This window comes from Macrotis lagotis, chromosome 2 (genome assembly GCF_037893015.1).
Source record: "Macrotis lagotis isolate mMagLag1 chromosome 2, bilby.v1.9.chrom.fasta, whole genome shotgun sequence".
In the NCBI taxonomy this organism is placed as follows: domain Eukaryota; kingdom Metazoa; phylum Chordata; class Mammalia; order Peramelemorphia; family Peramelidae; genus Macrotis; species Macrotis lagotis.
In genome coordinates, this window is record NC_133659.1 from 186,556,347 (window position 1) to 186,578,704 (window position 22,358).

At 44.4% G+C, this 22,358-nt stretch overlaps 3 protein-coding genes and 1 long non-coding RNA gene across 15 annotated transcripts in view; 2 read left to right on the forward strand and 2 right to left on the reverse strand.

Annotated features, from left to right (window-relative positions):
- ZNF385C (zinc finger protein 385C) overlaps positions 1 to 7,295 on the forward strand; it is a 54,119-nt gene extending 46,824 nt beyond the window's left edge. The window contains exons 6-10 of one of the 3 annotated variants that reach the window (XM_074223899.1): positions 890 to 1,052; positions 1,231 to 1,512; positions 2,013 to 2,209; positions 2,547 to 2,660; positions 3,273 to 7,294. In XM_074223899.1, the coding sequence (XP_074080000.1) occupies positions 890 to 1,052; positions 1,231 to 1,512; positions 2,013 to 2,209; positions 2,547 to 2,660; positions 3,273 to 3,503 (987 nt within the window). In that variant the 3' untranslated portion in view covers positions 3,504 to 7,294. Of the gene's footprint in view, positions 1 to 889; positions 1,053 to 1,230; positions 1,513 to 2,012; positions 2,210 to 2,546; positions 2,661 to 3,272 lie in introns of all 3 variants that reach the window. The other 2 variants (XM_074223898.1, XM_074223897.1) reach the window with 2 other exon arrangements.
- NKIRAS2 (NFKB inhibitor interacting Ras like 2) lies at positions 4,516 to 12,236 on the reverse strand. 7 transcript variants are annotated; one of them, XM_074223907.1, is made up of 6 exons: positions 11,701 to 12,236; positions 9,779 to 9,895; positions 9,224 to 9,297; positions 9,056 to 9,153; positions 6,285 to 6,377; positions 5,440 to 5,580 (listed from the first exon to the last, which is right to left on the reverse strand). In XM_074223907.1, the coding sequence occupies exons 1-6, from the start codon at positions 11,732 to 11,734 to the stop codon at positions 5,568 to 5,570; spliced, it is 429 nt and encodes a 142-aa protein (XP_074080008.1). In that variant the 5' UTR covers positions 11,735 to 12,236; the 3' UTR covers positions 5,440 to 5,567. The 7 variants fall into 7 exon arrangements, with proteins under 7 accessions (XP_074080001.1, XP_074080006.1, XP_074080007.1 ...); XM_074223900.1 differs by having other exon boundaries at positions 4,516 to 5,580; positions 9,056 to 9,297; positions 11,701 to 12,225; XM_074223905.1 differs by having other exon boundaries at positions 4,516 to 5,580; positions 9,056 to 9,297; positions 9,779 to 9,900; positions 11,701 to 12,224.
- DNAJC7 (DnaJ heat shock protein family (Hsp40) member C7) overlaps positions 11,880 to 22,358 on the forward strand; it is a 29,116-nt gene continuing 18,637 nt past the window's right edge. Inside the window, exon 1 of one of the 3 annotated variants that reach the window (XM_074223894.1) lies at positions 11,880 to 12,458. In XM_074223894.1, coding sequence (XP_074079995.1) covers positions 12,169 to 12,458 — 290 coding nt within the window. In that variant the 5' untranslated portion in view covers positions 11,880 to 12,168. Of the gene's footprint in view, positions 12,459 to 15,599; positions 16,050 to 18,229; positions 18,540 to 22,358 lie in introns of those variants that run through there. The other 2 variants (XM_074223895.1, XM_074223896.1) reach the window with 2 other exon arrangements.
- Positions 14,099 to 15,747, reverse strand: LOC141513758 (uncharacterized). Of its 2 annotated transcripts, none has more exons than XR_012475870.1 (3): positions 15,662 to 15,747; positions 15,392 to 15,549; positions 14,099 to 14,490 (listed from the first exon to the last, which is right to left on the reverse strand). It is a non-coding gene; the product is annotated as an uncharacterized LOC141513758 (long non-coding RNA). The 2 variants fall into 2 exon arrangements; XR_012475871.1 differs by having other exon boundaries at positions 14,099 to 14,713.

Genomic DNA, 22,358 nt, shown 5'->3' on the forward strand with positions numbered 1-22,358 from the left:
AAAGACCTAATTCCCATTTATTTTCTTATCTCTTTGCCAATTGGGGGAAGTGCTCTCAAGGCTAGTGGGGGTTCTGTAACCTATGCTAAAAGAAGCATGACAGAAGGCTGAAAGTTACAGAAACAAAACGAGAGATTCAAGCAAAGTGTTATAAGAAAATCTAAAGAGGAACAGAGAATTGGTGTCAGTGGGAGTGGGGCTAGGATAGGGAAAAGCAGTCTTCAAGCTTTTCAACAGGCTCCATTTCAGAGGAGGTTGACTTGAGGAGTAAAGAATAGTGTATCAAGTGCTGGACTTGGGGTTAGTAAAGGCCTAGGTTCAAATTCTGCTTCTGACTCTTATGTAGCCTAGTGACCCTGCGCAAGCCATTTAACTTCAGATTCTACATCTGTAAACAATAGCTTTTTGGTTATTGTAAGGCTCAAATGGCATATTATATAAAGAGCTTTGCAAATCCAAAGCACCCTATAGGTGTGACCTATTATAATGAACACTATATAATAACTACCATTTATATAGCACTTTAAGGTGTACAATTTCCTCACAGTTCTAAGGAATTAGGTAAAATTCTATTTCTCTGTTAGAGAAACTGAGGCAGGCAGCTATAAGTGACTTGCCCAGGGCCATTCTGCTACTTTTGAACCCAGTCTTCACAACTCCAGTCTCAGCAATCTATTTGCTGAATTACACAAATGACTCATTAATTATAAGGCTAGAAAGGTATATACATTATACCTATGTCATTAATTATAAGGCTAGAAAGCCAAATCATAGGTCTTTATTGTACCTTTTATGCCCAACATCACCTTACACATGATTAATGCTTAATAAATGAGTGATGAATGTATAAATGTACAAACCGTGCCCTTGCCTTGTTGCTCTCCTCTAGAATCAGGCTGAAGCCCATTACAAAGGTCACAAACATGCCAGAAAGGTCAAGGCTGTGGAGGCTGCCAAGAGTAAGCAGAGGACTTATTCTCCAGCCCAGGATAGAGCCACTGGTCCACCCACCACCCCACCTGATAGCAGAACCGGAGAACTCCCAAACAAGGGTATAGTAATATGTGGTCAAATAGGGGCTGGTGAATTCTTATTTTGTAATTTAATAAATATGGTGTAAAGGGTGATAAAATAGACAAATGAAGACCACTTCAGACACTCTAAAAGGAGATGAGGGAGGAGCAGGGTCTGTGCCTCAGGCCCTTGACCTGTGGCCTCTTGTCTCATCAGCTTCCTTAGCACCCTCCCCTGGATCCCCTTTAGTTCTGCTGAAGACTTTGGATTCCACTCCAAGGGAGTCAGCTGGCCTGGACCTCTCCGATGCCTCTTCTTCGTCCTCTTCCCCTTCCTGTACTCCTTCATCCCCAGGGCCAGAAACGCCTACTACTAGAATTGGGGCAGGGGCAGGAAGCAATGTGGGTATGGACAACCCGAATGAGAAGGGCCCCCTCTACTGCCCTACCTGTAAGGTCACTGTCAACTCAGCTTCACAGCTCCAAGCCCATAACACAGGTTAGTTTTTGGAGGGAGGGGAAGGCATGGGAGGGAGAGTGAAAAAGGTAGGGTGCTAAGGGGAGGAAGGGGGAAAAATATAACCTTTACCCTTTCTGGGGCTAGGGAGCAGGAACAGATAGCAACTTTGATTCTTTAGCAAGTAATCTGGGAAGAGAAGACAAGGACAAAAGACTTGGAGTTCTTAACCTGGGGAAGAAGGTGGTAGTTGGAGGAAATCCATGAATTTGGATGGGAAAAAAAATCTTGGTTTTCCTGTCCTCTAACTGAAATTTAGCACTTTCTCCAATTATGAAAGCAATGAACTGTAATACAACATGAAGGTCCTAGAAATCAGGGAGATATAGCACTGTATGAAATGAGGGAGGCTGAGAAATCCCAAGGCAGAGAACACTCATCCAGCTTAGGTGGGTTTGATGAAGGCATTAGCCTTCAGATTGGAGAGACTGTATACCTTTGTTTCAACATTAGCCTCTGATAGGATCTTTCTCCTCTCATAGGAGCCAAACACAAGTGGATGGTGGATGGTCATCGAGGAGCTCCTCGAAGGGGACGAGGCCGAATTATGCCTCGGGGAGGGGCCAGGCACAAGGCTAAGCGTGTGGCAGGGACCCCAGGGAACAAGCTGGGGCCAAGCCCTTCTTTCCACTGTGCCCTCTGTCAGCTCCATGTCAACTCTGAAACCCAACTCAAGCAGGTGGGGGAAAGGAAAGATGTCAGAAGGGATAGAGGCTGGGTTGGATGACCAGTGTAGATGGAATGGGTGACATGAGCCAAATAGGAGTAAAACAGATCCATGAGCAGTAAAAAAAAAAAAAAAAAAAAAAAAAAAAAGCAACTAGATGTAGAGGAGGGTTGAGTTATTGTGAATGACCAGCAAGGGAAAAGCACTACAATTGGGGAGGGGAAAAAATGAGGGGGCAACAGTGGGGAGATAGCTCTTATTTCCTCTCATGAATCACAAACCTAAGGAAGCCTGTGTTTGAGGGAAAGCCTGTTTCAACCCTCACCCTGTTTGTGTCCATGTCTTTTAGCACATGAGTAGCCGAAGACACAAAGACAGGCTGGCAGGGAAGCCCCTGAAGGCTAAGGTCAGTCAGCATAGCAAGCTACAGAAACATGGGGCGCTGGCTGTGAGTATCCTCAAGGTATCTGTCACTCAATGTTGGAACTTCCAACCTGCAAATCCTGGGGACAGGAAGAATGGGTGGGCAACTCTGAGCCAGGCAAAGCCAAAAGGGATGAGATAGTGGTAGGTTTTTTTTTTTGTGTGGGTGGTTAAGGGATAGAAGGGAGAGACATTAGGAGATGGCAATGAGAATACTTAACTAGAGACGAACTTTGAGGAGTACAGCAGGAAGGCAAAAAAAACCCCTTTCCTGAGCCTGCCCTGAAAAGAGATGAATTTAGCCTTTTGTCTTGGGCTGTGGCCAGGAATGTCCGGCAGGTGGGATGGAATATCAGCCATAAGAGCATGGGAGTGAGGGGGTGGGTGTATGTTTGGGCGAGGGTCCCCTAGAAACAATCCCTAGCCACCCATATTCCCTTTCTCATTCCTTTTAATTCCTGAAGTTTCCCATCTCCACCCCCAGACAGGAAGACAGGTGATGGAGAAGAAAGTTTGGTTCATATGTTTATGGGGGAGGGGGAAATGAGGTTGGGAAGCATGTTTTCATGTAGCCCAGTCTAGGGAGGAAGAATGGGGTAACAGGTGGTAGTGGGTAGTTTCTTGCAGTAATACTCTGTATCTTTTTCTGTAGTCTAAACTGGCCTTGCAGAAGCAACTTACCAAGACCCTGGCGGCCCGATTCCTGCCCAGCCCCCTCCCAACAGCTGCGGTATGCACTCTTCCAGGGCCCTTGGCTCTCCGGCCAGCCCCAGCTCCCACTACCACTCTTTTCCCGGCTCCGATGTTGGGACCTGCCCTGTTTCGATCACCAGCGGCAGCTGTCCGCCCAGCTACTGGGCCCATTGTCTTTGCTCCTTACTGATTCTCCCTGGTGGAGGCTCAAGCTGACTCCCCAGTAGTTCCACTTCCTCTCTCCTCCAGTTCACCCTTGCCATAGGGCAATATCTCTGATGGGGGTGGGGGAAGATGAAGCCCACCTTTGGAGTCAGCATCTTCTTCTCCGTAAGAGTTAGATGAGATGGCCTCCAAGGTCTCTTCCAACTCTAAATCTGACTTATGCCTAATATTTTCAGTTCATACAAGGTAACTAACCCCTGCCATTGTGGGGGCAAAGAACCAAGTCTATCAATCATCCATTCCCTAACTATCTGGTGCCATACTTGGAGCTGGCAGTTAAGGTGGCCCTATAGTTAACAGCCCAGGTCTCCTTAGCCCCAGGAGTTAACAGATCTGCAAAATCTCCAAAGCCAGCTCCATGGTATTCTCACTTTTCGAGGGAAGGAGAAGGGAGGCAAAACTGGTTATCTACCTCCCCCAGTCCCTGGAGTATGGGTGACCGGAGGGTTCCCAACCCTTTGGTTCTTAGCATCTTAGCTTTGTCAAGTATATTTCTCCATGGCCCAAGGTAAGGGACAAGTTTGTGACCTCTGCTCCTTTATTTTGGGGATACCTTTCAGCAAAAGGACCTCTCCACCCTAGGAATATAATTCTTTGGGGGACCACAGAAATGGGATGCTGGGGATGGGGAAGACAGAGTTAGGCCATTATTCTCTTTAAGGAGAATGTGGACTTGGAGGGAGGGGGACTGTAGTGGGGGAAAAGGGAGGGATATTTCCAATGCTGAGCTGCAATGAGGTAGGTGAACTATAGATTAAAATGACTTTGTTATGAAAAAGTTCAGTCAGTATCAGCCAGGCCACTTCCTGTCCTAGACTTAGCCCTTAGCCAGAGCCCTGCTCTGCTCTCTTCCAGGATGCATGCCTGGCCCATGTCTGCACCTTCTCAGCACCTTCTGTACCAGCCCCCACCCTCCATCTTTTAAAACTATAGAAATAACAGCTATTCTCCCTTCTACCCCCCCCCCCCGCCCCCGGTCTATTCCAGTGCACTTTAGACTCTCTCCCTCAGAAAAGCCATTCCTTTTCCTTTGTATCCCAGACCACAGCATCCTCCAAATTTACTTAGGCTGTAAAATTGTAGTGGGACCCAGTCTGATCCAAAATTTCTAACAATTGTTTTCAAGATAACCCCTTGTCCTACCTCCTGGGACTTGGCCAGTATCCTCCACCTATCTAGTTTTTCTTCAGATGTTTCCAGTGGGAGAGATCAAGAAAAGGGAAGGGGGGGTATTTTTTTTTAAATAACAAGCTATTGTGGCTTTATTATGTCCAACTCATAAATAAAAGTGTCTGTAGTTTAGTGGTGTATTTGTGTTAACCTCTGCCCCACAAAGTCCCCTGGTTTTGCCTTCCTCTGCGTGGGGAAAGATAGTATATGTGTTCTGGACATGGACAAAGAGGCTTTGAAAGCATACCAAGGTGAAAGGGGTACCTGATGTTGGAAGGAGGATATAATACATTATAGAATGTGACATACATTCATGAACACATATAAGTGGGTCGTCAGCCACAGAGAGGCTTTTACTGGTCTGCTTTGTCATACCAGGCCCCATGAGGGAGAGGTGCCATATATATTCTTCATTATGGGAGATAGGGATAGTTATAAATGCAGTCTAGATTGTTATTAAAAAAAACTCAAAAGGGGAAGGGGTGGGCTTGAAGCCAAAAAAATCTATCCCCCAGGGTCAGAAGGTCAGAAAACTAGGTCCCTGTCTGCAGCAGTTGGCTTTATTGGACAAATGCCCATCTCTACCCTAAGGGGCTCTAAGCAGCTGACAAGGACTATGTGTTCCTGCCCCCTGCTGGCTGAAGGTCAAGTGGAGCACTTTAATAGGTAAAGACAACTAGAGGCCTGGAAAGGCAAGGAGTCTAAAAGGAAGGAGTTTAGAAATCACTTAGTCTTGACTCTTTCATCTTTATAGGGGAGGAAGCCGAGGCCCATAAAGGAAATGTCCCTTGTTCCGAATCACCTCGGTAGTAAGTGAAGAGAGTTGAGACTAGACCCCGCCTCCACCATGGAGGATCCTTTATACACACTCCCTGGGCAGGAAAAAATAGAAAAAGCCAGAGAGGAAAACATAACTCATTAAGAAGCTTCTGCTTCCCCATGGTTTGGGCTCTTATTAGGGGAAGAACACAAGTGAACTGGAGATATCTCCCCAAGTAGGGAAGACTTCCTTCCTCCCATGCCAATCTATCCCTGCTTGGTTAACTTTTTCCAGGGGGCATGACTCGGGAGTTCTTGGGGGTCTTTTATAGGGGACCACGATGAACTATCTCCTGGCACTGTCAATTCTCAAACTGGATTTCAGTCCAATAGCAATAGTATGGGGGTACGGGGAGTGATGTAGTGGCTGTGGAATAACTATTTGGACTCCTCTCCAAAGAAGAGAAGCAGTATAAAGTGAGATGAGACTCTGGACATTTCCCAGTGGCCTCCCATTGTGGCCCTCTGCCAAGCTGACTTTGGGAAGGCCCATCTTAACTCTGTCCCACCCATTTCCCCAATTACCCCAAACCTCAAGGAGTTGGGGAGGGGGGAGGGAAAAGTATAGGATTGGGATGGGTTGGGGTTGAGAGAGAGAGAAGGGAAAGCCTCAGCCATCCAAGGAGCCACTGCCCTTGTTTTTACGGCTGAGTGGGAAGGCTGACTTGCTCTGGGGCTGAGTCATCTTGCTGGCCAAGTAGACAAAGGGCTCAAGGAGAGAGCGGCGGTCGGCCACGGACACTTCCCACAGTTTCACCTTTTCCACCTTGGCCCAGTGCTGGGCCACATCAGGGTCCACTCGGCGCTGCTCCTGAAGGTCACATTTGTTGCCAAGGACCACGATGGTGACCTGGGAAGGGATTGGGCAAATGGGCAGAGTGAAGACTCTGCTCATATAGGAACAGTTGACCCTAGTAGTATTTAGCATCTGAAGTCAAGAAAACCTGGGTTCAAATCTTATTTCAGAAGCTTTACTAGCTGCTTTATCCAAAGTCACTTAACCTCTTTCCACTTCAATTTCAAATGGGGATAATAAGTCTAAAACTGTTAACAAACTTTCAAAAAGCACTTTTACATATACAAATGTTAGTTATTATTGCTACTTAATGGCATATAATAATGTTTAGTCTTTCATTTTCAAAGACCAAGAATCAGGGAGATGATGTCATGAGGAGCATCAGAATTGGATTTGAGTGAGGGGAGTGCTGGGCTAAGTCACCAGCCTTACTTTCTCCTCCAGAGCCAACTGGGTCCAGTGGCCAGATATGAATCAGGATGACTGGAGATGACCCTAGATGTGAGACAATCAGGGTTAAGTGACTTGCCCAAGGTCACACAGCTAGTCTGTGGCAAGTATCTGAGGTCAGACTCGAACTCCTATTCTCGTGAATCCAAGACCAGTGCTCTATCCACTGCATTAATGAGCAGATGTGCCAATGACCTATGTTCCAATCTCTCTGTGCTTTTGCAGTCTAGATGATCAAAATGTTTATAGGACTGAAAAAACAGTCAATACCCATTAATTGGGGAATAGCTAAACAAACTGGTACATGAAATTACTGTCCTGTGACAAATGACAAACATTATCAATATAGAGAAGCTTAGAAAGAATTACATGAACTTATGCAAAGGGAAGTAATTAGAGCCAAGAAAGCTATAGACTACAATGACTACAGCAATGTAAATGACAAGAATATAAAATTAAAAAGGACAAGCCTGGCCCCAAAGAACAGAGAGGAGAAGGTATAAATCTCAACTCCTTTGCAGAGGTGGGGGTCCATATCAGATTCTTTGGAAATATTCATCAGTTTGATTTTTTTTCTCTTTCTCTTTCTTTTTTGTTATAAAGGATAGCTATTAGGGAAGCAGAAGGAAATCTAGGGAATGTACAAACAAAACAGTAATAAAAAAGTCTGGGTGATGAATTTGAGATATTTTTCTTTTTTTCCTCCATTCTAAAACTTGGTCCAGTCTCAAGCAGTCCTATCCCTTGTTTTACAGCCCTACTATGTGAGCATCTGAATTGGTTCTAAGAAGTTGTCTATGATGCCTTCTGACCAACCTTATGCTTCCCTTCCCATCTGGTCCTTTCCTTGTACACAACTGTGTTCTCTGCTGTCAGCTAATCTTTGGTAAGGTAATCAGTAAGATCTCCCTGATGAGAGCATGTAGGTGGCACAGTAGTTAGAATGCTGGGCCTTAAGTCAGGAAGATCTGAGTTCAAATTTGGACACATTTATTAGCTGTATGACCCTGGTCAAGTCACTTAATACTGTTTGCCTCAGATTCCTCATCTGTAAAATGAGCTGGAAAATACCAAACCACTCCAGTAACTGTCAAAAAAAACCCCCAAGGGAGTCACAAGTAGGACATGACTAAACAAATCACCACAAGGTCCCTGATGCTCTTAATTCCAGTTTAATGATCTTAAAGTATGATATCCCTCTGCCACTCCCTAATCTCTTTTGAACTGAGAAGAGGGAAAAGTCCTCAAGACAAGCAATGAAGCTCATATGTGAAAAACTTTCCCATGGTGGCAAGGGGCTTATAGAGAGAATTTTGTATAGGAAACTTGTCCCCACTGTCTTCCTCCCCTTTGGAGGGCTAAGGGAACACTGCCCTAGATACCCGATAAACAGCTGGTAAAGTCTTCCGAGGGTTCAAATAAAGATTCAATTAAATAGTGCTGGTCTCCTACTGTAAGTGGCCCTTTGACTATTGCCAATGATCATATTTTTTCTCCACCAACCCCTGAGATCTCCTCCGAGGCAGTGTTGCTTTGCTTTACTTCCTTTTTCTAATTTTGTTTTTAATTTATGGAATAAAACAAGCATTTCCACACACAATAATATAATAGTCAAAATGACTCAAAATCCCTCAAAATCATTCTTTTACATTGCTGTTACTATACAGTGTTTTTTAGTTCTGCTTAGTTCCTTCTTCACCACTTCATGTCTTTCTATGTTTTCTAAATCAGTGAGCTCATCATTTCTCATATCACAATATAATCTATCACAACCACACACTAAAACTTATTCAGTCATTCACCAATCTGATGAAGATCCCGCAATTTCCAGTTCTTTGCCAGCAACAAAGAGCTGCTATAAACATCTCATTCACATTAAGTTATGATTACTATTTGTAAATTTCCCTCCATCCTATTTTTACCCAATATTTTCATTCTCAGCCTCTATTTTTACCCTATCTGTTATTTTCTCTCCCCCAATCCCAATCTCCACACCCCTCTCTCAAAGTTCCCCTCAATATGTTCCCCAGTTTTCCAATGTTACAAGTATTCTTAAAACTGTCATCACTAAGATAGTTTTTTTTTTTTTGCAAAGCAATAGGGTTAAGTGGCTTGCCCAAGGCCACACAGCTAGATAATTATTAAGTGACTGAGGCTGGATGTGAACTCAGGTACTCCTGACTCCAGGGCTGGTGCTCTATCCACTTCACCACCTAGATGCCCCCCACTAAGATAGTTTGAAGGGAAGATTGAGGCTAAGTGTAAGATGGGGTGATTCATACCTCCTTCTTATCTTTTGATTTGTCAATCTCCTTCTTGAGCAGTTCAACTCTCTGGAAGGACTCTCGGCTGTTAGTGCTATAGACGAGGACATAGCCATCTGTACAGGAGAAACAGTGCCTGGGAAGTTCTGCCCCATCTCGAAGGCCCCGTGTATCATAGAATCTCACCTGCTCCCTTACCCCTCGGTCAGTCTCAATTGAACCCACATAGATGTCTTCCTGGGTCTCAATCATTTCAGAACCTGGAAGGGGACAAATTTATTATTTTTTTTGAGGGGAAGAGATCATAATAGGAGTAAAACCAAGTATTTCCTGAGAGCTGAATCAGAGCTGGAGGTACTTAGGTATGAGAAAAGGTGAAAAAGTATAGTTTGGGGGGGGGCTGCTTAAAAGGGTAGGGGTAAGGATTAGGGGATCAAAAAAAGTAATTTTAATATATTGGCATTAAATAAGTGCTAGGGGCTGGTCCTATGATTTTATTGGAATGGGGAACTCTCAGGAGAGGAAAGTCCTTTCAATTTAAGTCCAATGTACCTTCTCTACAACTGCCGAGTCTTAGGGCTCTCTTCAGACCTAGATGGTAGATTCCATATAGAATCATGCAGACATGTCTATACATGGCTACATAGATGCAAGGAACTGGTTCCTGGGTTGGAGAGATCTAACTCCCTCTTCCTGACCCCATTGTTCTCTTTTACCTCCTTCCCAAATCCCAGCACTTACCTACGACATGATTACCATACAACAGTTGTTCTAGGATTGAGGTCTTTCCTACCGATGCCTGGCCACACACAACCACTTTGCAGCTTTTCCCCATGGACAGACCTCCTCTGTAGGGATCTACACTGAGATGGAAAACAGGGAAGAGGAGAAGACACAACGGGGGGGGGGGGGGGTCAGATCAGAAGAGGGGTGTCTTGAGAACTCAAGTTCTGTATCTGACACAGAAATCACTGATTAGGACTCGGCAAAATACTGGGATGATGAATTTGTAGGTGATGAGTGGAGAGTTGAGGACCACCCCCAAGGCCATAATAGAGACATATTTCAGCTTTGGTCTTCTTTTTGACGTAAAAAAAAAAAAATGATTCCCCAACTCGCTGGTCCGGCTAGGCTGAACTGACTGAAGCCTTGGCAGAGGTTAGGGTTTTGCCCAAGAGAGGAATGCTTTTCTTGAGAACCACTCCACCTGGCTCCTCAGAGCCTGCCAAACCAGCCATGTAAGAGCAAAAGCATTGAGAGGAAGGTCCATAAAGAAGCCGGGCAGGGCAGCACCAGAGATCAGCCTCCAGATAGGGCCTCAGATCCCCAAAAGGCCAGTCCTCCCCACCCCAGAAAGATCTGCGGCTCGAGAGAGGGAGGGCAGACACAGGCCCCCCCCCACGGGGGGAGGGAGACCCTCCCAGGAGGGCCCGACACAGAATAAGGGGCAAGTACAGACCCTCCCGGAGTTTTCCGGACAATGGGGGGCTTCTAAGGGACTTCCCAGCTCTAAGCCCATGATCCCACTGTGGAACCAGGGAGACCCCCAAAAGGGGAAAACCTGGGCAAAGAGGCCAAAGAAGACCCCGAGCTCTTTTAGAGTGTCTTCCTGCAGAGCCGCGGCCCCCGGCCGAGGGCAGCCGGGCAGGGGCCGGTGGGAGCTGCCAGCCGCGCCCGCCCTCTCCCCAGCACGGCGGGGCAGCGCGGAGCGAGCCAGGCCCGGGGCCGGCCGCCCGGCCACCTACCGACTGCGGGGGTCTCCTAGGGCGAAAGTCCCGAAGCGCAGGAGCCGCCGGGGCTGACAGAGGCAACTTCCCGCTTCCGGCCTCCGCTTCCGGCCTCCGCCTCCGCCTCCCCGCCCTCCGCGCGCAGGAGGGCCCGGAGAGCCCAGGAAGCCCAAGAAGCGCCACAGCGCCCTCTGGCGCCCCGGAGGAAGTCCGGCCAGTTGTGATGGCGCGGGGGAGGGGGGGGAGGGGAGCCGCCAGAGCTTTTCCCATTAGAACTGAGGAGGGCTTTTTTTTCCTAAAAGGGATGATCAGCAAATTTCTGGGCTCTGGACCAAAAGGATGAGAGTCAGATACCAATCTGGTGGCCCTGGCAATTCAAGGTCAAGGATAGGGGGGAAGGGGGGCCCTAATTCTCCCATTCAAAATTTGTCTGTAGCACCTTACTCATCCTTTCAATACAATTTATTAAATACCTACCATTGGGTACTTACTATTATCCCCCCCACAAGGAACTGTGGAGGAAAAAAAAGGAACCACCAGCCCTGGAGTTGCCACTAGTCTATGGAGGGCTGGGTACTTACATACACAGTAACTTCTGGGTGGGAGATGACTCCTGAGGTGAGACTTAAATCAGAGATTCTATGAGGATCCTAGATTTTAGAGCCGGAAAGGTCTGGAGAGATCACTGTGGCCAACTCCGACCTTTTTTGCCAGGCTCCCATAGTGATTCTAGTAGCACAACTAGGACTCAGCCCTGGTCTTTGCACCACATGGTGTGATTGATTTCATTCAACACTGAATTCACTGACTGAATTCGACCGGAGGTTGGGCCACCGGGCCCCTCTAGGATCAGTCAGTTATTGAGGGAAGGAAAACAAAGCAAATCCCCGCTCACAAGTTCCTAGCCTGGGCACCCCCGGCCTCGGGGTAACTTACAGTTCGGGGGATAGGGGCAGCACCAGCTGGGCATAGAGATGTGTAAATTGGCAGGGAGAGAGCCATTTTTGTAACTTTAAAATCTTGACCTCACAGATGGGGGGTGCGAGGTGATGGTGGGGCAGGGGCGGGGCCCGGGGCCGGCCCCCGGCTCAGTGCTGAGGTAGCACGCCCGGGCGGCCCACATGAAAGGCTGCTCGTAAAACAGGCCGGAGCATCATGAGGGAGCGGCCCGCGCCGCGCATGAAAGGCGCGGGCCGCGTTCCCCCGGCTTGGCTGGGCAGGGCCGCCCGCCGGGCCCCCGGGGCCGCCGCAGTGCCCTAGTTGCCGGCTCGGTGCCCAGGAAGAAGCACGCGGCCGCGTTGCCATGGCGACGGGGCCCCCCGCGCCCACAGCCTAAGCCGGGCCCGGAGCAGCGCAGACGAGCCGGGCCCCTCCGCCGCGCGCGCTCCCAGGCCCGGGTTCCGGATGAGCCGGAGTCGCCTGTGGGCCAGCACGCCGGCCGCGGCGCCCAGACGAGGCCCGGCGCCGCCGTGGCAGCCCCGGCGGGCCCCGGAGAGCCCCTCGGGCCGCGCCGCGGCCGCCGTCACGGCGCCGCTCGCCGCTCCCTCGCCCGGAAGTGCTCTCCACCGCCCGCCCCCCGCCCGGCGCCCTGGCCCTGGCGGTAAGATGGCGGCGGCCGCGGAGTGCGATGTGGTAATGGCGGCGGCGGCGGCCGAGCCCGAGCCCGAGCTCCTCGACGACGAAGAAACCAGGAGGTAACGGGGGGCGCCTGCAGCCCGGGGAGGGGCGGCCGCGGGCGCCGGCTGCGGGGCGGGGAGGCCGCCGGCCCCTCCCGCAGGCGGGCCGGGCCCGGGCCCCGCGCGGGGCTGGAGCCCCCCGAGGCTGGGCCAGGGGCCGCGGAGCCACGATCGTGGCAGCCGGGAGCCCCCAGCCCCCGGCGGCGCCCAGCCGAGACGCCTCCGGGCCCGGGCCCGAGGGGCCGGGGAGGGAGCCGGAACCGGGAGCCCCCGGACCCTCCGTGGGCCGGGCCCCGCCGCCGGGCTGTGACCTTGGGCGAGCCCCGCCGCCGCCGCCGCCCGCCCCCCGGCCTGGCGCTGAGATGGCGCTTATGCCATCCTCGCCCCGGCAGGCCCGGGCGGGGGCACCGACTGGCGGGGGCACCGACTGGAGGGGGCGCCGCGTGGCCCGGCCCGCCCCTGCCCGGTGCCCCAGGAAGACCCCTGCCGGAGCGAGCGCAGCGCGCCGGAGGCCCGGCTGCCCCTGGGACCCGGGGCTGGCCGAAGAGGACCGGCCCAGCCCGCTGCAGCCCGGCGGAGCCCTTTCTGGAAAGGCCTAGATTCTTCCCCACTATTTTATGACCGTTCATTTCAACTGCCTTTTTCCCCCTTCCGTGACCCCCCAGCCCTAGCCCCCATTTGCCCACCTCTTGCTTGTGGGGTGGAGATGAATAGAATGATGGGACTTGGTACCATCCTGTGTGATCCAGCCCCTAGCCACAAGCATGCCCTCTTACTCTTTATCCCCTCAAAAAAATGTCACTCAGATTCAAAGGACACATTGCCAAAATGCACACCCTGAGATGTGATGTGGTGGGAGACGCAGGAGCATCCGCATTTTATTTTAGCCTAATTCAGACTATATGATATGACTGATGAAGGAACTGAGGCTATGAGTAGGGAAGGGATTTATCCAGAGTTGGAAACAATTTCTATTTAAATCTCTGATACCGAGTCCTTTGACTTCCAGTCCAGCACTCTATTCCTTATTCTGACTTCTTCCTTTATTGGGTGTTTTCTGAAACATTAACTCTTCTGACATAATCTTTAAAAGAAACAGTTTTCATAACTCTTGTTCCCATAGTTGAAAAGGACCTACAGAGACCTGCCTCAGGCTCTTGGTGTTGATGTAAAAATTTGTCCTCTAAGCAGTTAAAAAAATAGAACAAATTTTATCCATACTGAGGAACTGCAACACGGAAAGCAACAGTCTCCTAGCTGTAGGCTGATTTAGGTGAACTGAAAGACAGCCAAATCTTTATTAGTATAATTAAATCTAATCAAATCAGTGGAAGAGCTTTTAAGTTTTGAGATTGAGTGCTGAAAATTGAAGTGTAAAATGGAAGAGCTTGACATTTTAGGTTATCTTTGTAGCCATGCAAGTGGGGGGGAGGGGCTACTTTCAGGCACTGGTATCTCATTTGTCCTAATTGGAGGGCAAGGACTGACCTTTAGAAACTCACTTTTTCTTGGAAAGGCTCTTGATCCTTTTGATTCTAGGTCCAGTGTCAGTTCACCTGGGAACAGAGTAGGAAATAACCTACTTTATTTCCCTTGGTCTGATTTAGTGAGACTATTTGTCTATGAATGTGCTTTGTATGTCTACAGGGACCAGTCACTTCTTTCATTTAAGGAGTTTTATCTTTTTCATCATTGCCACCTGCCACTGCTGCTCCACTTCCAAGGCCATTGCTATAGCAGCTGCCGCTGCTGCTGAAAAATGGTCACTGTCCCAGCAGGGGGCAAAGTAAGAAGAGTTTTCTAGAGCTCTCTAGTGTCTAGGCATCAGTAGTTGGCATGTTTAAAATGGGCAGAAGATTCCATTTTCTTAGCCTGGTATCTTCATTGAAAAATGAAACAATTTTGTGTTCTGTTCCTTTGCAGTGTTGTCTTCTTGATGAAATTGAAATTGAAAGCTATTTTAGTCCTAAAGACCAGTCTTCTTTAGAATGGACCAAGATTCTGTGCTGAAACATTTTTGGTTCCTCTTGACCTTTAGAAGAGCCTCATCCTATAAGGAATTAAAAAATTTATATAGTTTACAATTCCAATGGTTTATGCTCTTAGTCACATTTCCTTATAGAATCCAAGTATTATCTGTGTGATTGCTTGAGTGGATTACCACTCTGATAAAGCAGCCTATAGCTGTTGTTTGATGTCTCTTATGCATCTATTATTACACCTAGCTGTGTGGCCTTGGGCAATCCACTTAACGCCATTTGCCTTGCAAAAACCTAAAAACAAAAAAACAAGCATCTATTATAAAGGTAAATTTGGGCTTTCTGTTGTTTAACGTTATAAGAATAGATTCTTGTTTACACATAGCTGAAAGCCTATGGTCACTCAGCTAGCTTCTTCAGCTGTAAAATGATGGGGGTTGGACCTACAGGCCCCCTAGTGTCCCTTCTAATTGACAATCTATGATGCTGTCTGATCTGATTAGTTATATGCTTAAGAGTTGTGATAACTAGATTTTTTTCACTAAGCCTGTTATCATCCTACTATGACTTCATCTCATTTCGAGCAAATAAATCATTTAACTGCTTCAAAGGCAGGCATAAGAGAAAAGAAATCTATAATGTAGATGTATGCATATGCACACATATTTTACATATCATATACACCTACATATGTAAAAAGATATTGCTCCTGTTCAATTTATTGCTATAGGGTTTCTCGTGCCCATTTCAAATAGGACATGGAATATAACCTCCCCCAGTCTCCCGAGGGAGGTTATGTATTTCCATATATATATATTTATGAAGAGTATTCCCAGATTCCACTTCTATTTGTTTGTTAGTGACACTGAGACTAAAGATAATAAGAACTAAAAGGAACATCAGTGAAGTTTGTGGGAGGGATTAGAGTTAGGAGTCCTGAACCCTGAATAGCTACAAATTATTTGAACATACCTAAAGTTCCAGAATAGGGGCGGCTAGGTGGCATAGTGGATAAAGCACCGGCCTTGGAGTCAGGAGGACCTGGGTTCAAATCCGATCTCAGACACTTAATAATGACCTAGCTGTGTGGCCTTGGGCAAGCCACTTAACCCCATTTGCCTTGCAAAAATCTAAAAAAAAAAAAAAAACAAACAAATAAAGTTCCAGAATTGCTGAAAATGATTAGAATAAAAAAAATAGAACACAACTGAAGGTCTTACCCTTCCTTCTTTCCATATTCACCTTAGTTCATAGACCCACACATAGGATAAGTCAAGTAATTTTTGATGAATTGTGGGCCAGTTGACCGGCAGTTGCTCAGTCCATTCCCAACCACCAACACTCTGATTGGCTTAAAGCTCAACCCTATTGTGTGTTCTGACCAATCAGAAACCAGTTTATTCATAGAAGGACCGTTTTTTTTAAAAGTAGATCTGAGTACTGGGCACTTGGGGAGCCAGCTGGTTTTCCTGTTCCTGGACTTGGGTTTGGAGAATAATGGTCAGCTGCCCAGTGACCCTGTTGCTTGGTGCAGGGTATCTCTGAGAGCATATTTCTCCTTTGTCCTCCTAATGTTTGGCCCCCCTCTCCAGTGCTGAATGATGTGGAAGTTACTTAGAGGTCATTCCAGGTATTCTTTTAAATTATAAGAGTCTAAACAAAAAGAGACAGGTTCAGAGACTGTGAGACTATTGACCCGTGTAGGTTTTTCCATTGGCCATGTCATTTTCTGGATGATATCTTTTCTACCTTAACGAGGTCAAAATGTTTTGTTTTTTCTTTCCTAGTTCACCACACCATAATGGGGTTTCTGGATGGTTTATGAGAGCCATGACTCAATGAGGGGTACTTTGGTTTTTGGTGGTCTGATTCTAACAGAATTCTGGGAGTTGAAATTCATTTTCTTCCAGGATAACTGGAAAGAGGGTAACTGACCCTCATGATCCTATTGATAGCATACTTAGATGTGAGAAAAACATGGGAAAGGGAGACCACCATCTTGAACTTTTGGGTCATTGGCCCCGTTCTGACCCATCATCAGCTTCTGCGGGTTCAGTTTCTCCTGTGTCTGTCTTTCACGTCTTCCTTTTTCTCAGAAAGCGTTTAACTTATCCTGATTCTGGGTGAGACTGAACCATGGATGTGGTGTTTTGAATCTCAGTGAATTTTTCTGGCCTATTTGGAAAGTCATTGATTCTTAGGAAAATCACTCTGAAGCAGTGTGTTTATGCCTTCATGTTGAGAAAAGTTGGTGAAATTAACCGAAAGTTGTCTTCACATGCACTCCAGGTAGTATCACAGACAGGCCCTTGCCCTCATTCCTTCTTGAGCCTGTGGTCTGCCTCTCCCCCTCAAGATGTCTCTTTAATTAAAAATGTTAGAATTCTCAGTTGATGTATTACACCTGGCTTCATGTGTATCAGTAGGGCTTCTTCAGAAACTGGGTATAAAGAAACCAGTTTGCTTTTATTTTAATCAGCTGAACTGAAACTGTTGAGAAATTTGCAGTAGGTGCTTCTGCTTTCCACAAACAGTAGGGAGTGCTGCTGCCTAATGTGATCTGTCCCTAGCTCCTTTTGTTTGAAATATTGGTTCCTTTTTCTTATGAGCTCTACTGAGACTGAGAAAAACAATCAGTTGATTAATTTTAGTGAGAGGTTGGAGGGTCTTGCTCAATGACCACTTCCCTACTTTCCTACACACAGAAATACCCTTTCTAATTATTGTGACTGATGTCAAAACACTAGGATAGTTTCCCTTTCTCATTTCTTTTCTCCCTAACCATCTATCCTGTCTGGAATTTTTGTATTTTATATGTCTCAGACATCTTCAGGGGCCTAAGTTATTTAAAATCTCCAATGACTCTTAGCACCTTCAGATTCACTGGTATGACTCTTCTAGATTTATGAAAGGCCAAGAAATTGTGACAGAAATATGACATAATAATGGTAAGATGTAAATCAGTGATAATGCTTTAGATCAGAATGCAGATTTCTAGTCTCTGCTCCACTCTCTTGTGAGGCACAGAGGAACAACAACCTCCCTACAGAGCCTTTGGGAACAGAAGACATGGAATATGGAATAAAAATTTTTACTTTGATATCATTTAGGATCCCATGAATTTTGATGGATGTGAGAATTTTGTTAATCAGGAGAAGTAACATAGTAAATATGACTGAAAAAAGGAACATTTAAGGGTTATAAAATGATATGGCTCTTTGGAAGTGTTATTTATGAAAGTAGGAGTATATAAAACACCTCTCCAATCATTATTGTCTTCATTGTCATTATTATCTTTCCCTTATTTATACTGTTCTTATTAAAAGACAGTTGTTGGTTGAGGAAAGATGCATTTTTATTAACTTCCTTGCTACTCTTTTAACATTATCTAAGTAAGAAAAAAACTCTGAAAACATCATGCTATCCCAACAAAGAACACCACTTAGGGTTATTTTTTTTTTCAGCCAAGCTTTTTTTTTTCCCCTTAGCCTCTCAAGTAGCAGTGAGGGAGATATATCAGTGATTAAAAAATGCAAAATGACCTCATTCAGTCCTTCACATCTGTTCTAATTGGAACAATTATTAATGATACCAGAAGAGATGAACTTTTTAATATATTATTAAAACCAATGTCTTGGAATAAAGAGAGTGTTGTCTTTTTTCTAAACACCTAAAAGAAAAAGTCAGCATTGTGGTTCCAGAAAAGAAATTGAAGTTGCCCTATTATTTTTAGGGCACCAGAATAGAATAAATCTTAGGTTGGAAAAATAAAAATAATTCAGGTTCTTTAACAACCTACAAAAAGTACAGTGATTAATCACATTTGGTTTCTGGTTTATTAGCTTTGTGAATTTTCACTGCACTTTGACCTGTCTTGAGGTTCAGTTACTCATCTCCAAAATGGGCATTATGATAGTTGTTGTTTGTCCTTTGTTCTTGAAGAAGACTATGACATCAGGTAGGTGATGTTGAGTGAGGCAACTGCTGGGCTGTGTCATCAGCCTCACATTCTCCAGAGCCATCTGGGACCAAGTAGTCAGATAAAGATCAGGACAATTGGGAGATGGCTCTAGATTTGTGGCAATCAGGGCTAAGTGACTGACCCAAGATCACACAACTAGTAAGTGTCTGAAGCCAGATTTGAATTCCTCCTGCCTCCAGAATAGGTGCCCTACTGTGCTACCTGATAATAAACATTAAATACCCACAATATTCCGGGCATTGAGCTAATTGCTTGAGAGAGAAAAAAGGCAAAGACAGTCCCCAATCTCTAGGAGCTCACAATCTAATGGGGCAGATAACCAGCAAACAATATGTATAAACAAGCTATATACAAGAAAAGGCTGTAATTAAGAGAAGGAAGGATATTATTCATGGTACCTACCTCACAGTTATCCTGTGGATAATACTTTGTAAAATATAAATTAACTTCAGTATTTCAGGAATACTTCCCAGCAGTGTTAGCAAATCTATTAAATGAAGGCTCCTGCATTAATGATAACTGATTAGAATTGCCAGATGGCTCTCTAAGTGGTAATAGATAGTTGACCTGTGCAAAGAATTAATTGAAACATGCTAACGTTGGAAGTATTTTAAAGAAAATGAAATATTTGGTAGCTGTAACTTAGGGTATATTGTAATGTGAACCAAGGATTTTTTTTTCTGTGTATTTAATCTACCTCAGTTGTAAATACAAAATCAGCACTAGTTTGATTTCAGCATTTGAGGTTGACTTAGTTTGGGGGTTTGTAGCAGCTTGGAGGATGTATAAGAAAGGCATTCCAACTTCTGGCTATTTTCTGCACAATTCAACAGCAGTTACTCTACTCTCTAAAACTGTGGTTCTTTAGTAAGCCATTGTCTTCTCAAAGAGATATTCTAATGCAGATATTGAAGAAATACTAAAGGGACAAAACACAGAGGTTGCTGTCTTTTTAGCCACTTGTAGGCAATTTATCTCTGACTCTAGGTCTGTAGATGTTTTTTTTTTAAATAATGGACTATTTCTTATGTTACTTAATAGTATATAGTAGTAAAAAGGATAGTTATCCAATTCTTCTCTTAAATACTTAATAAACTATAAATGATCAATGTTAATTAAATCTCCTTTAATGTCTTAGATTTGGGGAATCCTAGGGCAGTGATTGGCTAAACTAGAATGGCAGTGCTTTGGATTGAAATGTTTGTTCTTTAACTCTGTTCAAAGTCTCTTCACAAAAGAATGTGAAAAAATGATGTGAAAACTGGTCATTTAGGCATTCTCATATTTGGAGGCAGGAAGAAAGGAACATTAAAAATGATGAAATGTATATAGCAAAGATCAAGGAATCAAATCTAAACTTGTGTATCTTAACTTGGATCTAGCTGAGTTTTCGTTATCTTTAGTTACTTTTTTTAAAGGTTTTTGTAAGGCAATGGGATTAAGTGGCTTGCCCAAGGCCACACAGCTAGGTAATTATTAAGTGTTTGAGACCGGATTTGAACCCAGGTACTACTGACTCCAGGGCCGGTGCTTTATCCACTGCGCCACCTAGCTGCCCCTCCCAGTTGTTTCTTGATAATCAAACACTGCCTGGAAATAACCTCTGGGCTTTTGGTCCAGTTGTAGTTTGCAGTTTGCCTTGAGATTTTGCACATCAGTGAAGTTTTGATTTTTGGAAGAGGAATTTCAGCAAACAGTTAGTGGAGGGAAATCTCCATTTATTGAAAATTTTTAAAATCTAAAGTAAGGTATGTTTTCTAAGAATAAGCAGCATTTGTTCATGTTAGAGACATAATACACAGAAAAGTTGTAAGTCACAAATCAAATGTTTTCAGGTGGTCTTTAAAAAAAACTGTAACCTTTGATTATTAAATTGTGGGGTATGGCCTTTTGATCTTTCTTGGTTAAGAAGTAAATCAGGCCCCAAAGGAACTCTTGTGGTGCCTGCTAATCTCTCCTAGTGCCAAACCATTGATTTATCTTCTTAGTCATAAACAATAAAGAGGACAGCAGCTCTGAATTAAATTATTCACTGATGGGTATTAGATTAGGAACTCTGGAGGTAGATAGATTTTTGACCTACTTAGGTAACTTAACTTTGAAGCTCTGTCTCTCTCTAATGATCACCAAAGCCTTATTTAGTCATTCCCCTTGTTTACATTCCACCTGAAATAATTTATGTTGTTGAAAAAGATGCTTTCTTTAAGAACTAGGATCCATTGGAGCATAGAATTAAGAAATCAGGAGATTGGAGTTGTAGTTCTGCCTGTTACTGCATAGCTGTGTAACTTTAGGCAAGCAAATATATCTCAGAAATATTGGGCCAAATTTGTTGTCAGAGGAGATTTGTCATTATTAGTCTTTAGTCTGACATGGCCAAATTCTTTTATTAATAACCTGCTGACCTTGTTAATAAAATGATTAAATGGGGGGGGGCTCTGTTGTCAAAGCCAGCATTTGAAATAATCTGTTTACCTTTCTGAGCTTCAGTTTCTTTATCTGTAAAATGGACAGAATACTTATGCCACCTTACTTCATAGCATTGTTAAGGAAAGTATATTGTAAATCTTAGTATTTAGATAAAACTGAACTATTAAGATAACCAAAGGAAAGAAGATATATGAAACTACTCTACTCTAATTGGAAATACAGTCAAGTATAATCAATTTTACATAACTGTTCTTTGTTGGAAGGTTAACTGGAAGAAGGGAATTGGATCTAAAAATGATTGATAAAAAAGACATTAATAAAATTTTAAAAATAGGATGGTTATAAAAATTCATTTTGAATCAATTGATTTGATCATTCTGGATATCAGTTTGGAAATCTTTAACCCAAAGACCCTTTAACCCAGGAATATCACTATTAGGCCTATACTCCCAAAGAAATCAAAGAAGGGAAATATTTTAAGAAGCACTTTTTTCTTGTAATATAAAACTGTAAACAAAGGTTTATGTTGATTGATTGGGAAATGAGTAAACAAATTGTGATAGACAAACATAATGGAATATTATTGTGCCAAAAGAAATGATGACATATGGTTTCAGAGAAATATGTATGAACTGATGCTGAGTGAAGTTTGCAGATTCAGAACAGTTTATACAGTTGTTAACACTGTAAAGAAAAACAACTTTTAAAGATTTCAGTGCATTGATCCAATGCATCAGCAACTAACCAAGCAACTAACAAACTGTTGAGGAAGGGTGGTTGTCCATCTCCTGACAGAAGGGTGTTGGACTCAGTGTACAGAATTAGAGGCATGTTTTGGGACCTGGCAAAAATGTGGAATTTTTTTTTTTTGCTTCAGTATGCTTATTTGTCATAATTTGTTTTTCGTTTAGGGAGGAGAGTTATTCAAAGTGGAGAAAGTAGCTAGCCAATAGACTTACCCCAAAAGAGTCATTGAAATAACTTTTTTAAATGCACATAAAAGAACAGAAGGAAGTTCAGGAGGAAAACACAGAGAAGGAGGAGGAGGATGATAACATGTTGAATTTTTATTTAATTTTTTAAAAAAAATCAAACTAATAGAGCATTTTCAGAGTCAGTGTTCTTTCTGTTCTTTTTAACATACGGAAATGTTGTTTTGTTTTGGTGTCCACTAATTTCAGAATTAAAAATAATTTTAAAAATAACCTTTCTGGTCTCTTTCATCATACTTGAATGGATTTGGTCTTTGAATAGTTCCCAGCATAGCATTATAAAGATCTTATTGGTACTGCCATGCTGGATTCAGAAGATGTACTTCTCTCTTGTGATGCCAGGTCAAGTTAAAGCTGAATATATATTTGGTGGGAAAAGTAAAAATGAAAGATTATTTGGGGAACAACATGGAAGAAAATAATGATAATCATTTGGTATAAAAGTACCAAGTGCTTGTTGTTTGGGCAGCTGTTAACCAAAAACATTTCAGGGAAAACAATTCTATTTCATGAGGCAGTTGTGTGGGAATGGCTA